Source organism: Rhamphochromis sp. 'chilingali' (genome assembly GCF_963969265.1).
Source record: "Rhamphochromis sp. 'chilingali' genome assembly, chromosome: 15".
NCBI classification, from domain to species: Eukaryota; Metazoa; Chordata; class Actinopteri; order Cichliformes; family Cichlidae; genus Rhamphochromis; species Rhamphochromis sp. 'chilingali'.
Window position 1 is genome coordinate 17895278 of NC_137942.1, and position 17747 is coordinate 17913024.

Consider the following 17747-nt stretch of genomic DNA (forward strand, 5'->3'; position numbering starts at 1 on the left):
GAGCAAGGGAAAGGGAGGCCTTGCGAGGGGTAGCATGGTACATGGACTGTGTATCTAATGACACACGGACATAAACACTGCCGTCGTGTAAATTTGTCACATACACAGCTCGAGAGGTACGGTGACTTTGGCATGCGCAGACCTCAGTGAACACATTAAAAGTTTAATATTTCTCTTGTGATTAGACAAACATCTGCAGGCATTTCACAGAAGGACATGAAGTTAATCATTACAAAAACAAAGTGAAGAGATGTCGTTCTGCCAATTTTAAACTACTCTAATTCCACAGAGCGAATTTTCTGATAGTTTTACTTTTGGGTTGATAAACTGTTCTGGCATGAGACTAACCAGGACCTTGAAAGTCAGGAGGTGCTTTTAGTTGTTTTTCTGTCTGTCTTCTAGACAGTCCGCCACATTTGTTCCAGACTGAAATAAACAACAACCATTAGATGGATTATCAGAAACTTTTGTGCAGACATTCACTAGAAGATGGATCCCAGAGCTTTCCTCTAGATATAACAATAACTAATAGCACTTTGTAAACAGTTACAAAGGGCATCACAGGTTGAATAAAACCAAACATTAAAGATGCAATGATGTGCATGGCCACTTGCACAATTAATCAAGTTCCCCCCTATTAGGCAAACATGCAGGCCATTTCAGCTATAACTTGGTTTTTTGTGCCATCAACCATCCAAGCTGTTGTTTAACTGGGTGTTCACACGAGTTTTCCCAGTCAGGGATGCATTTTTCTGACACTGCAGGAATCCCCTATCATCTTGTTCAAATGTGTATGTGTGTTATTAACAGATTTTACTGTAGTTTAATTCTACTGATAGCTTTTCTTCTGAACTGCCAGCACCTGAAGAGCTGCTTAGCTGAACTGGTTTGTTCTATAACAGGAAGTTGTCAATCATTACATATTTCAGCACTATGACAGTTTGGTGCAGTACATTACTTCCTCCTATGGATTTCCAAGGAACCAAGAATCTTGAAATTCTTGTAAAAAGTCCTCTTTTTTTTTTTTTTTTGTTTTTTTTTAAACCTCTCTATCATTTTACTTGCAGTACCTGTTTTCACAGATGCGTCATTTATCTGTTATTGCTTCTTCCATATTATACTTGTGAGTAACTCAAGCCTTCTCTGTTTCTGTTACATCAGGACCTGAAGTGTTTTCCAGCTACAGCAGCAATACCATGTCTGAGGCGGTGGTGCCTGATGCTATGGTGTCCCCAGCAGTGGGTGGACTGTATGGGGAGAAGGCTGGCAGCCCCATGTTGGACTTCAGCTATGTGGGTATCGATGCCATTCTGGAGCAGATGAGGAGGAAAGCCATGAAGCAGGGTTTTGAGCTCAACATTATGGTTGTGGGTAAGCAGAGCCTGTTTGCACTCACTAAAATTCCCAGATTTGGTTCGCACAGTTGTTGTCGGTCACATAGCATTGCAGTGATCAAATCTTTGGCTGCTTATGCACTCACACATTAAAAGAAATGCATGTGAAGCATTAGAAATAATTCCAGGAGGTGCCTTTGAGTAAGACTTTTGAGCTGGTGCTTCACTGTGGATAACTACTGCTAGCAAATGTTCAGGTTGAAATAATATTTCCCATCTTTACTCAAAAGTGTGGCCTTCTGCAAATAAATGGTTGCATTGATGGTTGTATACACTTAAGTCTCACAATAACCTCAGTTATGTATAACTAGAGCTGAGACTGAGTCATGATGCTTTTCTTTCTAATCAAGTTTAAATATAAGCCTGAAGCTTTTTTCTTTTATTTTGTTTTTTTTAATTGGGCATACTCATCACTGTGATCAGACACCTTTAAAATAGGAGCTAATTACACACCTCAGGATCAAACAGGCCACCATCGAGCCCACCCAATCTCACTGCTTTACGTCTCCTGCATGTCGTCTCCACACATGGTCTGTCTCATCCTCAAATAAAAAAAATGTGCTTGAAAGCAGCCCCAGGCCTGAGTGGGTAAACACAACTAAACAAAACTGGTTTCCATGGTTTTTTGGGTGTCTTTTTTTTTTTAAATATCAAGGTGAAATTATTTAACTGTATCACAATGTAGGAACAATTGATGGTTTTTAAGAACTGGATAATTGGTTTGGCATCTTTATAACTGATGGTTTTTACCTGCATAGAGGACTTTATGCTCCCCTCCAAAAATTGTAGCAAAAGTGAAACGAAAATCAACAAAAAAAAACGCATTTTCACTGGATTTTCATTATTTTAATTCTCATCTGTTAAACAAATGGAGTGATAATGGACTGATTATAAAACATCAGTCATGCTTAGGCCCAGGTGCAGTAGCTACAATCTAACAGTTTAAAACTAACAGAGCAGGTGGATTTACTTCCTTGTCTATAAAGGAAGAGGACACCCGGGGGGAAACCCCTACATCCAAACAGGATAGCGAGACGATAGAAAGAGAACAAATTTTTTGGTAACATAATGAATTGTGATAACTTTGAGTGTCATTTTTAAAAAATTTCCTTCCAGCTTGTTTGCTTTTTCTTGTGAAAATGTTTGCTGCCAGACACAATTTAACAGTTTAAAAAGCATCTGTACGACTTTGACCTCATACAGAAAGCACTTGTGGGATTTTGGCACCACCTCACTGTTTTGTGATGGTTGTTAGCGGTAGGATGATGGATGCAGACACTTTGGAGAAAGCAGCTGTTGGAGCAAGTTTGGACACGGCTCACAGTGGCATTAGTACTGCCAAAGCACAGTAGCAGATAAAATGCTAATTTCCACGTGGACTTTTGAGTCCTTTAACTTCCAGCTGTTGAGCTTCATATTTGTTCTGTGAATCCGTGTTTGCGTGGAGTGTGTGCTGCTGTGCATGCGAGTGCATATCCATAAATCAAAGTTCTGAATGTTGACTTAACCTGAGGTTGAACTTTGAATGGTCATTTCCCAGTGGGCCCCTCCAAACAGCTCTTCATTAACCCGTGGTGATGTTAGCATGAGGTCCAAGGGTCACAGGGGGTCTCATCCATATAGACAGACAGCTGATAAATTAAGTCTGTTTCAATTTGCCCGGATGGGGGAGCATTTTATCCTCTTACTGTAGCAAAACAAGAGCATCGGTGTTGTTATCTGATCAGAAAGTGTCTTGAACTGGTAGTTATAAGATTAAAGGAGTTACATTTGTGTATTTCTGGGTGTGGCTGTTGCAGTCATGCTATTTCCCCTGCTGTTATTTTGAGTGGCTCATAAGTGCCATATGTCGTATTAGCATTTTAGGGCTATTAAAAAAAAGCTTTAGTGTTTCATATGCTGCTGCCTCCACAGGATACCAAAGTAAAACTAACCTCCATCCAAAACAGCATCACCATTCACAGTTAATTTATTAGTGAACACTCCCTTTGCTCATTTTATTTTATTTTTTTCAGTTCAGTCTCTGCTTGTCATCTAGCCCCAGCCTTTCCTGTGCCATTTTTCCCAGAGGTTGATGTTGCGGTTGTGGTGGCCCACAATGTCATTAAGCTGCTTCCCAAGAAGAATTCCCGCAGTCAAACATACTCCAAATAAACAGTCATGGATTTCAGCTTTAGACACTAGATCTCGTTCTGCTAGGAAACTCTAACCAGAACCTGCAGCAGGTGGACAAATCAGCCAAACTCATCGAGGCTGCAGAGCAAAACGGGGACTACTATCACAAGCTGCAATTACAACGGAGGGACTGGATCTCATCCCACATCCACGGGATGAGACTTGTTGAGAGAGGCAGCTGAGAGAAAGGAGCTGGAGAAATTAGACAGGGGAAACGCCCAAACTCTTGTGCACATGCAATCGTTGGAGACTTGTATAGCAGATGACAAAAGACAACCATAGGCATAGCAGTTGTGGCTGTTGCTTGTCCTGTCCTGCTGTTGGCTCATTGCAGCTGCCCCTTTTTCTCATCACTTACTGCATATGAAGTAAACTGGTGTGCTTTGTTGGCAGTGTTTGAGCAGACAGGTGTCACAGCTTCTGAAATTGTTGGAGTGAAGCAGGGTCATTTTATAGAATCTTGTTTGGCTTTATTATGGCACCATTGTGTAAACCGTTGGCTCCCCACTGTGTAAGCAGTCACTGTCGAAGTGTTTTTTTTCTCATTGCCTGTCATTTTTTTGTTTGTTTTTTGCTTACAGGACAAAGCGGCCTGGGAAAGTCTACTCTGATGAACACGCTGTTCAAGTCTAAAGTCAGCCGTAAGTCTGTGCTGGCTACAGCCCAGGAGAAGATTCCCAAAACAGTGGAAATCAAGTCCATCAGTCACGGTACAACTCACGACAACTGGCTTATGCCCATCTGCATTCTCACTGCTTGTTTGTGTTACAGCAGTTTGCTGCTGTGCTGGCTCACAGTGTTCTTATGTGCTTTTGTTTGCAGACATCGAGGAGAAGGGTGTAAGAATGAAGCTGACAGTCATTGACACACCAGGCTTTGGAGACCAGATCAACAATGAGAACTGGTAGGCTACAACTTAACGTTGCTGCAACAACCATATAAGCATTATAAGAGTTCATAATGACAAGCGTTTCTAACCAGATGTCCTCCCCTTTATTCTTGCTTTTCCTGCTTTCTTACTTTACCTGATCTCTATCATTGTCCTTCCTCCTCTTCTTTGTCTCCCTGAGCCCCTCCTCTTCCTCCTTTTACTGATCTGTCCCTTGTCTTCCTTTTCCACCCCCTTACCCTTCTTTCCCCTCCCTCTTCTCTCCTTCTCCCTCTTCAATTATCTTTCTCCACCATGGCATAGCTGGCAGCCCATCATGAAGTTCATTAATGATCAGTACGAGGCGTACCTGCAGGAGGAAATCAATATCAACAGGAAGAAAAGGATCCCAGACTCCAGAGTCCACTGCTGCATATACTTCATCCCCCCAACTGGACATTGGTAATGACACACCACAGTCGTAGTTTTAAATCTCAAAAAGACACATCTAAAAAAACATCAGTGCTGATTCCTGTCACACAAGCTGTTCTTTATGCTCTGTAGTTTTCTTGTAAACAGACATTGTGTTTTCTAAAAGTCTGACTTGGTGACAATACGAAACAATTACATCAACTGGAATTTAAATAACTGCTGTTGTTACAGACAGCAACGCTGTGCTTTGCCTGTGCATGTCAGCATATATTGGTATAGGCTGTCTTTGTTCTTAACTTTTTAAATGTGAAGCAGATCTCTCTGCCTTGTTACCCCCTCTTATTGAACACACACAAGGACTCTCTATCCGGCCCACACACTCTGGAGACATGGGCTGCTCTCGCCAGGCCCCGAAGCAGCTCAGTATCCTAAGTTTTTCCCTGGACCTCTCACAGGCCCACACATCTGGCTCTCATCGAACCGTCCGGTTTACTCTCCCTCTCAGCGCTCTCTTGGTTCAGACCTGCACCGATCGGAGCTCAGGGGGTCTGGGTATACTAGCAGAAGGAATTAGGCGTTCGGTGAACACATGATAATTCACCATGCAGCTCATAGTTTCTTTTATATTCCTATTTTTTCATTGGTGTAACTCGAGTCGAGTGCAGCGACTGGTCTTGGGAAAATGTTGAAGCAGCTGTGGACTGTCATCCCCTTTGGAGCACGCACACAAAGACACAACTGATAACAGAGCAAATGCTGCACCTCTATTAATTTTTGTCTCATGGCATGTCTTTACTCAGGCAGGGGCCTGGTGTGAATGCCCCCCCCCCCCCCCGTCTCCAGCAAGCAGCGTTTCATGTTGATCCAACACTGCAGATGTCACATGGCCCGGCCAGCAGCTGCTCCAGGCTTGCCTTAAAAAGCCTAATGGGGGAGAGGCAGGAAGGACGCAAGAGACAGAGACTCTGTGTGTGTCTGGGTGCATGCAATCAATTCTGCACTTTTGTCTTTCTCAGCGTGCTCTTTCTCGAGTGCACAAGCCTTGTTGTTGACAACGAGCAGCCTGTGTGAAAGAGTCGTTAGCCAGGCCACATGCAGATGCTTTCTCAAACTGCGGGAAAGGCCTTAGCTGCTTCCCCTAACTGTATCAAGCAGATGTTCACATACTCTGTGTAATGATGGGTGCATGATAAGAAGTTGGAACTGTAAATGTTCCTCCATCTGGGACGTTTCTTAGGAACATCTGCCCTCTGGTGCGAGAGCTTTGCGTTACAATTTCCTGTGCTTTTGTTCTTAAATCTAATGTCTTCCTCCCGGTTCTCTCATGTTGTCTCCTCAGTCTTCGGCCTCTTGATGTCGAATTCATGAGACGTCTGAGTAAAGTGGTCAACATCGTCCCAGTCATTGCCAAGGCAGATACACTCACGCTGGAGGAGAGAGACTTCTTCAAAAAGAAGGTAACATCTATTAGATTTTAGTGGCATTGCAACTTCTCTGAAGTATCCCTATATTCTTTTACCCTTTTGCTCTCTGCTTGCCTTTACTTTTTTTAAACAGCTGACCCCTTTATGAGGTTTTTATTGGCTTTGTTTTCAAGGATCTCAGGATTTCCCTTTCCCTCATTAACACACTCTGTGTGCACACAGGTTTAGGCGTACATCCTGTGAGGGTTTTGCGTTTTGTTTGTTGCAGTTAGCGACTAAGCCCAAACTTTTGGCATAGATTAGCGTTAATGCAACCTTAATCTGCATCCTGTGCATATTTAGGTACAATTGTTTGATCTCTCAGAAGGATACATCAAGAACAGCCGCCTAATTAGTCCAGAGATTAAGAGACTTGTGGTGGGTTAAAGATTTGGTGTGTGTGTGTGTGTGTGTGTGTGTGCGCGCGTGTGTGTGTGTGTGTGTGTGTGTGTGTGTGTATTTGAACATGCTCTAACCAGATCAGGGAAGAGCTGCGAGCCAATGGGATTGACGTATACCCACAGAAGGAATTTGATGAGGACGCAGAGGACCGAATGATCAATGAAAAGATCAGGGTAAGGGCAGCAGCATCACCAAGCAGGACTTTGGGCTCTATCTGAAATCCATTCTGTAAGGATTTCTAACTCTAATAGCCGTTTACTTTTAACCTTTTGAACAGGAGATGATCCCATTTGCTGTGGTGGGAAGTGATCAGGAGTACCAGGTCAACGGCAGGAGGTTGCTGGGGAGGAAGACCAAGTGGGGAACCATTGAAGGTACAACTCTCGTTTGTATTTATATTAATGATGCACTTTTAGCAAAAAAGAAAAGGGGGGAAAAAAGAAGGGAGGGTTTCTGGGAGTCAGCTGGTCACAGAGTGTCAACAATGCTCCATTCAGCTCTCCAGACAGCAGTCGTGTGCCATGTAGCTGACTCAGGCCTCCACCAGACAGTCGCTATGAAGACGCCTGATTGTTTACTTGGTGTCCCAACCTCTCTCATTCCCATACAAAGAGTATGTCTGCTGAATCCTCACATTGGATATGCACTGAGCAGAGAAAATGTGTAAGTTTAGTCATTTTTAATTCCAGTTTATGTTAGCTACTCCAGACAGGAGGCCCCACCCCTTTATCAAGTGCCTCATAAAGGAAGTTTAATTTCCTGCAGAGTGTGCCTGTGCTGACACACACAGGCACACATCATTGGGAAATTCTGATGCAGTTAATCTCCTCAGAAAATACTCAAAGTGGATGAAAGCTGCAGCAGGTGAGGGCAAGATGGCCTGCTGCATGGAGCCATCACACTAGGATCACTGACTCCACCTGCTGGACTCTTAAAGAATCTCAGCACCAGCTATTCATGAAGCTTCTGCAGCCTGTTAGCACCTGTTTTAACTCCCGTTTGATCATTTCTAACTCAAAGCTTCTCTCTCTGCAGTTGAGAACATAGCCCACTGTGAGTTTGCCTATTTACGGGATCTCCTCATCAGGTGAGTGCATGTTGTCTACTAGTCTGCAAGTCCACAGGTTTATGCCAGATGAGGATCTGGCACAGATTCATCATAAATAAAGGGATTTTTGTAATTTTAGACACAGAGAGGGAGACTCAATCTGCATGTGGTTGATCAGTCTCATGAATCACATGTGTCACATGTATGTAGTAGCAATAGGAATGAATATGTAAGTGTTTTTAATAGAGCTGCCAGTGTTAATGCGTTAACACGGATTTATCCATCATCCCGCAATTAACCCATCTGGAGCGCAAAATGACGCAAAATCCCTGAAATGTCTCTGTCAACGCAATTCGAGCAGTTTGTCCAAAGTTTGTCCATTCTGCGCTCCTGATTGGTTAATGGCGTAAAAAAATTTTAATCGCAGTGATCGTGATGATGCGTTAACATTGACAAGAGGCGTCCTGCTTCAGTGAATCCACCTGTTTTATAGTGATCACAGTCCCAGTGCAGTAAAAGCAGAAACGCAAATTTGCAGAGGGAAAAACTGATATGAGACATGTTTACAGGCACAAAGTGCAAAAAAAAACCATGAGCTGTTGTCTGTAAAGACAGCTGGAGTGATTCAAGTCAGACACACACAACAGTTAAAGACACGGTTTGAGCGGTTTCTGTCTGACACTGCAAGTGTGCTGGTAGTTCACAGGTACATGCTGGATCAAGGTGGATTCAAAACCGTTTGAGGTTATTGTAAGGCAAAATAAAGGACACAAAGGAGCAGGAGGATGTGTCCAGTCAGCATGTTAAAGTAAATGTAGTTTTTATTTTCAAACTCGAGATAAAGTGACCATAGTTTCCTGTCGTGTGCTCGAACATTGCAGTTCTTAGGATGAGTGAAACGTAGAGAATTGGTTTCACTGTCTCTATATACCATGTAGAAATGGTCTGTAGTTGTGTTTTTCGGTGTTTTAGGTAGTGTGTTTGTGTTCAAGAATGAGACTGCTTCAGTTTGTTAATATAAATTTTGACCAGCTCATCATCTGAAACTGCAAATCCAGATTCAGTTTATATAGAACAGAATAAAATTGCCCTTGAATACATCGAGAAACACCATTGGAAACTTCAGTTTTTCAAGTTTTTGAGATCCTCGTTCATTTAAACAACTTCTCAGTGTGTGAACGAGCCTCTTTAAAAATCCATATATACAAAGGTGTGTGTTTTTTACAGCAGTAATTATCTGTCCACACTTTGTACCCTAAATTTTAAGGTGGTTGAGTAGAAAATGTAAAAACTGCGATGGTTTGAGATGGACGGACACTTCTGTGATGCCACAGTGTGTGTTTTTGTTTGTAGGACCCACATGCAGAACATTAAGGACATCACCAGCAGCATCCACTATGAAATGTATCGCGTGAGGCGCCTCAACGAGAATAACACGATGGTGGCTCATGCCAACGGTATCCCAGAACATCATCTCACCGCCCACGAGATGTAGACGCCGCCTGCCGCCATCACAGCGTAACTCGTTTGTTCTGAGACTCTGATGTTCAGCAACAGTCCTTCAACTTCACTCCAACCCACTCCACTCCAAACCTCCTGCCCCACCTCACAGGGTGCGAAAAACTCAAACGCCTGCCAGAGGGACTTCATTATCGGTGACTTTTGGTGGCTGAATGGACGGTTTATGTCAGTTTATTGCTTCATGAATAAATCCCCTCAGTATCGCTGACCGAGAGCGGGATTTTTACCTGCTTACAGTTAATATTTGTGGTGCCAAAATTTCAGCTTCCACCAAACCGAACGAACTGACACTGAAGTGCCTTAAAACTTAACATATTAAACTCGTCCACTTTTCTTTTTGCAGATTTTGGTGTTTTGTTTTTAGCAGCGCCTGTAGGAATGTGGGCCACAGTTTTGTTTTTTCCTCTAAGCACACACTTATAGCGACGTGTGAAAAGTGATGATACTTGCACTTGATCACTGCATAAAGCATGTTGGAGAAGGGCCAGGCAGCGCTTTGCCAACATGTAACACACAGTAATGTAAAGTGTGAGCAGTGCAGCTTCACTCAGCTCTCTCCCCCTTAGTTAACCCCTCCCCCCCCACTCCCAAAAAAGGGTTATCAGAGAGCACCTCATACGCTTGACTTAACTTTTCTATCGCAGCTCGTGTTTCTCTTTAAAAGTTGTTTTTAATTCCCACTTATAAATGTCATTGTTTATGAATAGAAATATCTTAAGAGTGATTTAAGATGATAAAGTATTTATGCACGATATAAAATGTGAACGCCGTCAGTTGTAGTCCATATATTCAGATTAGTAACACACACACTTCCCCTGCTTTGGGCCCGTCATGGCGCCTTATTTATTGGAGGGTTTTTGTGCTTTTTCATAGCATGTTGGCCAAAACTGGTAAGAGAGCACGGTTGTTGGTGCCAGGCTGACTACATTTCGACGTTATCCAGTCCCCTTAAATTCTTCTTTTTTTTTAATCTAGTCTTCCACTGACCAGCCCACTTTGTTTTTCCTCCCATCATGTACCGAGGATCTTTCTTTCATCCACATATTACTTCCTAAGCTCTCACTGTCATGCTCTGTCCTGTATATTCGTCTGTGTTCTGATACATTTTTGTACTTGTATTATTGATAACAAATTTTCTTTTATCTTATTTGAAAGAAATAAAGATTGAAGTTGTAAATATTGTTTTTTTTCTTATATTTTTACAATGCCTAGAAGAAGTCCAGTCAGCGAAAGAAGTCACTCCTTAACGTTTAAATGTATACACTGATGACATTTTAGATAATTTTCTCCCACAATGGCTTTTCCATAGCATTTAATTGCAGGTGTAATTCACTTACTGGAGCACTTTAATTGCCGTGTCATTAAACTTCTTCTTGATTAGCCCCTGAAATCAATATGGCTGCCTACTAGGTCAGTGCAAAGCTGATTAGTGCTAATTACTTGAACGCATGAGTGCATCTTTTCTTCCTCGGCACGACATTGGAGAAGGCGAGACCTTCGGGATCAGTGAGGGTATGTGCAGACGTCAGCGCCCTGAGGTATTGAAGCAGCAAGAGAATGTAAACGCGGCAAACAGACTCGTGTCAAGTAAAATATTTACTTTGATTCCTTTTGAAGGACTTGACGCCAGTGGAATCGGCCCAGAGGGAACTTCAGTGACTCTCAGGTCTAAACTGAAGCTTCATTTGCAGCTCATCAGCTGTGACAGCTTGGAATATGCCTGTGTCATCAGTTGATGAACCTAGACCTTCGGTCCCATGGAAGACACTATTTCCTTAGTTAAAGCCAAGAGGTGACTTTTTTTTGGCCAGCCGCTGTGGTTCAAAGACAGATGGGTGCTGATCTAAGAGTGCTGGGTGAAGGCTCCAGGAAGAAGTAGTGCAGTGGCCACAGAGAGGCTACAAGAAAAATGTGAAGAGCTCAAGCAAAATACAGACAATCTGTTTAAGTTAACAGACTTATCAATACTATAACTCTTGTTATAGTATCAGATCCCCAGCCATCAGATGTGGCTGGGGATCTGATGGATTTTAATTCAGTATTTGATTGAACAACAGGTCTTTGGTGGTCTTCAGTATGCTGAGAGCAAGTAGAGAATAAATGTAATAACAGATTTAACACTTTTTGTTTTGGTTTTTTTGTTGTAAATGTCCAGTTTTAGGATCACATATTGATGCTTATAGAACAATGAAAAAGTTTGCAGCCAACAGGGGGGGAAAAAATCAAGGAATCTAAACACAGCGCAAAAAATAAGGAAATTTGTGTCTTTGTTCTAACAATGCTTCCTGGCAATAAATCTTACACTCTGGGAAAGCCTGTTTATTTCCCCGTAAGTGTTGCCACATTTATAAGGAAAATGCATTTGTGGGTTACACCCATGGAAAAATCTGCCAAATCTTCTCTTGCCAAACAGCTTATTCTGCTACTAACTCTTGTTTGGTGTAGTTTATTGCATGTGAGGATCGAAGTCTGACAAAACAAGACATCTTGGAAATTTAACAAGTTATTCAGTTAACAGAGATGCCTCAGTAACATGTGGAAGAACCATACATGCCCACAGCAGCCTCCTACCTCTGCCTCATGCCGGTCAGCAGCTTGGTCATACACTGCTGTGGGATGGCTTCTTCAACCAGGATGGCATGAGCGGTACAGTCCTAGACTGTGGAGATTTGAAGCCTTTAATGATAACTCGTTCTTCCAGTAAGGAAGTTGCAGCATCTCTCCATCACACTGCCTACACCAAAAACTGTTACCTATCTGTGCACAGTTGGCAATCTTCACACTTAAACTCCATGATCCAACTGCAGCAGAATCTGGACTTAGTGCTGAGCATAACGTTCCTCCACATGTTCACGTTCCAGTGTACATGTTGCCGACACCAGTGCAAACGGGCCTGACGGTGAAGAGCAGTCGTGGCAGGCCTGTGAGGCCAGAGATTGTCTAGACTAGATGATTGTCGGCACCTGAAGCTCAGAACAACACTCAGTCGCAGAAGCTGTTTTCCGCCACAAATGCATTTTCCTTGCAAATGAGGCACCACCATTCAAGAGGAAATAAAGAGGCTTTCCAGTGGTATAAGATTTATTGCCAAGAAGCATCATTACAACAAAAGAATAACTGATCAAACAGTTTTTATTTCTTACTCATCCTCAGCAGGGAAACAAAGACTTTAGATTATAGTAAAACGCTTTAGACCCTCCTTGCACCCACAGAGGTCTGAGAGGTTACTGTAATCTGATTACTTTTCAGGTAACAAGTAAAGTAAGGGATTACTATTGCAAAAGCGGTAATTCGATTACCGTTACTTTCCCGTAGGAACGCGGCGTTACTGCGTTACTAAAACCGTGATTTTTTTTTTTTTGCGAGAATGTCTCATGACAGTGACGTAAGCGAGTGCGACGTTAGTGACAACAGCTGTGTGCAGATCAACAATGGATCACATATCGAGTGCGGGAGAGAGTATGAGCGTGCAGCGTTTAAAGCGTGGAAGTACTGACCTTACTTTGAGTTTGATTCCATAAAAAGTGACAAAAACATTAGTGTCCATTGTGCGTGGGAAGAAAACTTTTTACAGCGAAAAACCCCTAAACTTCCAAGAAAACACCGAGTGCGCAACGACGTAACGGGAAATTCACAGAGAAACTCGCGGATTCTTCAACTGACCGCGGCACACCTGCACCAGGGTAAACCTCCGCCTACCGGAGTGCTGCTTTACAGGTGAAAATAGAGCAACAGGACCGCTGAGTCTTTGACTTTATTTATATTCTGCTGTGTTTTACTTGCATCTATTTGAAAGACTGAGTGTAAACACAAAAAATATTTTATTTTATGTGCTGGAATGTGTAGGAAATAGGTTTAAATGTTAAACTAATTTATTCAAGTCAGAGAATGTTGCATATAATTTAATTTTTGCTTGATGCATAAAGTTAAAAGATTAAAAATAATAAAAAAAACTTTAAAAAAAGATACTTTTCCATTTGATTACATTTTGTATGATGGATTATGCAGAAAAAGTAGAACTGGGCTGAAAGAGCTATCGCTTTATCACCTCTTCAGGTTGTAAATCGTGTTTTTAAAAAGTAACTAAGTAACTAATTACTTATGAAAATAAGTAATCAGTAAAGTAACGGGATTACTTGGGGAAGTAATCAGTAATTAGCAGGTTAGTTTCACAGCATCGGGGTAATTGACCTGGGTTGGAAGTTTGCCACCTTCATAGCAGAGAAAACCCAGGCCCTGAAGTTACCTGGATAAGCTAAAATCTGTTTTGTGGTGCAGGCATCAGGTTGTGTTTTCCTTTTGTGAGTAGTTTGTGTTCTAAAAGAAACCCACTGCATCAGGAAAAACTCCAAAGGTGGCTTTGAGTGCTCTATCAAGCATTACACCGTATACGTGACTTGTCAACATGATGACATCTGAAGATTTCAGGTAAATGTAACAAAATGAAGGCTGAAGTTTCAAAAGGTTGTTGTTTGGGAACTCCTTGGCCTTTAATCCCATTCAGAGGCATAATAACTCTGGCTTCTACATGCATCATAAACACATATTGTGAGTGCACATTTTCAACATATAAGTGGCAACAATGTTTCAATCCTCCACAAAACCAGTCAAAATACTCACCCATCAGACCCACATCATAATCTGGAGAATGGTGTGCTTGGCAAAGTCACTGATAGTACTGCTTAAATCCCAGCAGCGTTCTCACCCTGCTCTCTTCTCTCATTCTTCCTTATGAGCAATGCGTTTCTTGCAAAACATCATTTAAAATTGCCGCCGCGCCAGCTAACTGCTTTAAAAGATGCTCACTGAACAACAAATTGTTGCATAGGAGACTTTTTTGTACAAATGGCAGGAAACGCAAATCAGGAAATTCAGGAAAGATGCCTGTTTTAATCAAATGTTTAATACAATCAGAATCAAAATGACTGAGCAAATAATTGCACGTCTAAAACTGAATAAGGAAAGTGTATATTATATAAATAAAGTCAGGCTTTGGTTCTGGGCGCCTTAGCATGATAGAAGCATTCTCTGTGATGTGCAGGGCCCTCCTACCTTCTTGGTCCGGGCGCGTTGCCCCAACTACCCCATTGGATGTTACGCTTTCATCCCATTCCCAGTCTTCAGTCACATGAATCTCTGCGAATCTTCTAAAATGTGATCTCGCTAATGCTAAGATTTACTAGGTAGCTGAATAACCGGGAAGGATAAACACGACCGTGCTCTCTGTGCATGTGAGAAAAGACAAAGCCAACCAGAGGAGACGTCTGAGATGTCTCTGTCATGCCTTAAAGTCCAATTCTCCCCCGATGCTGAGCGCTTCAAAATGGCGACTCGCTCCTTTTTACCCCTCAAAATGGCGGCAGCACTCAGATGGCGCACGCCTGCAACGCCCACATCCCGCAGCCACCTAGTAAGCTTGACCCTTCGCCCCCATCTCAAGTTGAGACCTCCCCCCTCCTGGCTACATTCTCAAACTGCCTGTCTCCACGTCTCCCGGGAACCAGACGGGAGAGAAGCAGCTGCATCTCCGCTGGCCCGGGCTCATCCTCTTCCCTGCGAGCCACCCAGCAGTCGTCTTGTTGGCACCCACCCAGCGCCTCGCCGCCTGTCTTAATGACATTCATTAATGAGCTGCGTGCTTTATGGATACTAATGAAGTTGGCGCCTCAATGAGAGAAAGAAACAGTTTGTTTTTGTGCGGATCGCCATGATATGTCTGCTCGAACTCGCGTTACGTTTTACACACAGAGTATATCACCCTGACTGCAGATTGCGTCGTTCCAGCTGTTTTAATCCTCGCTGACAACTTTACAGCTTTTGCCAGATTGCGGTGTGGATGCACGCGCAACCTCACGATATTTCTAGGTACAGGCTGCTAGCCTCACACGATGGAGGGGGCATTAACAGATATGGGCATGCTCAGCGGTCAGACAGTGCTGATGGATGGCACCTATAAGAGCAGAACAGGCCCTCTGGTCAGGAAGCATCCTGACAAATGCTCGTGTGAATGCATGAATATGCAGGAGGCGGCTGCAGCGGTGTGTCAATGTATTTAGATATGAGTTGTCCTTGTCACACATGTACTGTTGAAACAGGAGATGAGCTTTGTGTGTCTTTCTTGGCTTTATTTATTCAACTACATTAAACTGCACCTCACGAGCTCATCTGCATGAAGCCAATGTGGCTCCAATTAACACCTGTTTGTAAGATGAATATAACTATCTAGCTGTCCCCCCCCCCCCCCTTTTGATTTATTAATTAGCTAACTTGATTGCAAAATCTGTCGAGATGTTTGTCACACGTGCACGCGTGCATGCAGCTGATCGTGCTGTGCATACATTTGTTTAGCGTGTGTTTACATGTCCACCTCGCTCATTCTTAGTGGCGTGAGTTGTTGTTGTTTGCCCCCCCATTTGTCTCCTCCTTTTCCTCCATCTGCTGTTTCCCGTCTCCTTTGTTGGCGGACGCCTCACCTTCTCCTCCTCCATCCGTCCCTTCCTCCCTCCTTGCTCCTCTCGCCAATGTCAGTTTCCACCCTTTTCTCCTGGCTCCGTGCCAGGCGCTCAGACATGCGTGGGGGAGGGGCTGCGACCGTATGCAAATGAGTCGACTTTATGCAAATCGGCCCCGTCGTTAATTAAAAGTCAGCTGCAAATTCAATTAGCCGACTGAACAGAGAGGGAGGTTTGCAAGTATCCATGGGAATGACGGTTGGAAAGAAAAATTCCCAAAACGACGCGAGGGTTTGAAAAACAAAGAAATCGCAGCTGAGGGGGGTTTGGGGGAAGATGGGATGCAAACAAACAAAACAAAACAAAGAAGGGGCTAAATATCAAATACTGTTTGAATACACTCTTCAGCTGGAGCATGTGGTCGCAGTAATTGGTTGCAAGACAAAAATGTAGGCGCGTGCTGCTCCTGGTTGACATACGCAATGCTATAAAACACTTCAGACAGAAGGGAGAGAGAGATCCAGACAGAGAAGGTGAGACAGAGAGAAGAGCATCGTTGGTAGCTCCTGCCTCTGGCTCATTACTGTAAGTAATTAAACCAGTCGCAGATGTGTGTCAGCGATTATGCTGCTGTTATGGAAATGACTGCGAGAAAGCATGGGAATAGGCGTACATGCATGCTCGTCACCGTGCACGCTTACGCATTTTCGTACATTGTTTGTCTGGAGATTTGTCGAATTTGGTCTTTTGTGCATTGTGCTGCCTTTAACCCGGCATATTGTAGACACAACAGCAGGTTGTATTAAGAGGTGTAATCACTCTCTAACCCTAACCCTGGCAAAGTGAGCCATTCAGAGCCCCAGATTTAACCCGACTCTTTGTTAATCAAAAGCAATGGTGTATTAACAGTGTTCATGAAAGGGCAGATGTTGATGTGTTATGGCATTACATGGCAACACAACTGGCGTTATGGTGGCATCACAATGGTAGGTACAGTTGTGGTCAGATGTTTACCGACACCCATTGAAAATGTCGGGGTAATTTGGGGCTTTTAATGATTTCTTAATGCAACATGCATCTTTATTACTTTAAAAAACAAGAATATGGTGCACAAGTTTGGGGCTGTTTTGGATTTTCTCTGGCTTAAATATATATACATACACTCACTTCAATGTTTTTATAAGGGGTGGAATTCGTCATTTCTCTCTGCAAGCATAAAAAACGCTTTTTTGACAGCACTCATTGGTTATCAACAATCAGTTAAAACAATTCAACATAAGTACAAGTCATTTAGTTGTGTCACCACTTTGGCACGCACCTCAGCAAGCTTACACCCTCAGATGAGAGGAAATTGATTTGGATGTTCAGGAACAACCCAGGAACCACCGAGGCCCAAGCCTACAATGAACTGCCGAACAACAACATTACTGTCCACAGCAAGGGGGCAGCTTGACCTAATCATGGACTGAGAGGGTGTTGACCAAGAAAGGAGCCCATGTCCCAAAATCTGAGCCTCAAAGCTTGACTGAAATTTGCAGCTGCACACACAAACAAGCCAAATGCCTTCAGGAGAAACGTTTAATGAGACAAACTTTGAGCTATTTGGCCACAATGACAAGACGCGTGTTTGGAGGAGTAAAAGTGAGGCTTTTGCACCTAAGAAAACTTTACCACCTGTAAAGCATGCCTGTGGTAGCGTCATGCCATGGGACTGTTTTGCTGCCAAATCAAATCAGTAGCTAAATGGTTGAAAACTTGGGCACAGTTGGCTGTTCCAATGTGACAGAGATCCCAAACACACATCAAAACTGGTTTTGGAATAGATAAAACAAGCCTTCCTGAAGCTCCAACCTCAACCCTACTGAAAATTTAAAAGCCGAGCTTGTGCCAGGAAACCAACTAATTTAAATTAAGTCTAGCAATTCTGCCAAGACGATTGGCCAAATATCCAATCAAAATTATGCCAGAAAATTACTGATGGCTACCAAAAGC

The 17747-nt window shown here is 43.0% G+C and overlaps 1 protein-coding gene across 7 annotated transcripts in view; it reads left to right on the top strand.

Annotated features, from left to right (window-relative positions):
• LOC308411182 (septin-9-like) overlaps positions 1 to 10480 on the top strand; it is a gene marked incomplete at its 5' end in the record, with an annotated part of 82840 nt that extends 72360 nt beyond the window's left edge. For all 7 annotated transcript variants that reach the window (XM_080904968.1, XM_080904971.1, XM_080904969.1 and 4 more), the window contains 9 exons: positions 1162 to 1371; positions 4151 to 4279; positions 4392 to 4473; positions 4762 to 4899; positions 6209 to 6326; positions 6812 to 6907; positions 7012 to 7108; positions 7770 to 7821; positions 9136 to 10480. In XM_080904968.1, the coding sequence (XP_080761094.1) occupies positions 1162 to 1371; positions 4151 to 4279; positions 4392 to 4473; positions 4762 to 4899; positions 6209 to 6326; positions 6812 to 6907; positions 7012 to 7108; positions 7770 to 7821; positions 9136 to 9277 (1064 nt within the window). In that variant the 3' untranslated portion in view covers positions 9278 to 10480. The remainder of the gene's footprint in view (positions 1 to 1161; positions 1372 to 4150; positions 4280 to 4391; positions 4474 to 4761; positions 4900 to 6208; positions 6327 to 6811; positions 6908 to 7011; positions 7109 to 7769; positions 7822 to 9135) is intronic.
• Positions 10481 to 17747: the final 7267 nt, after the last annotated feature.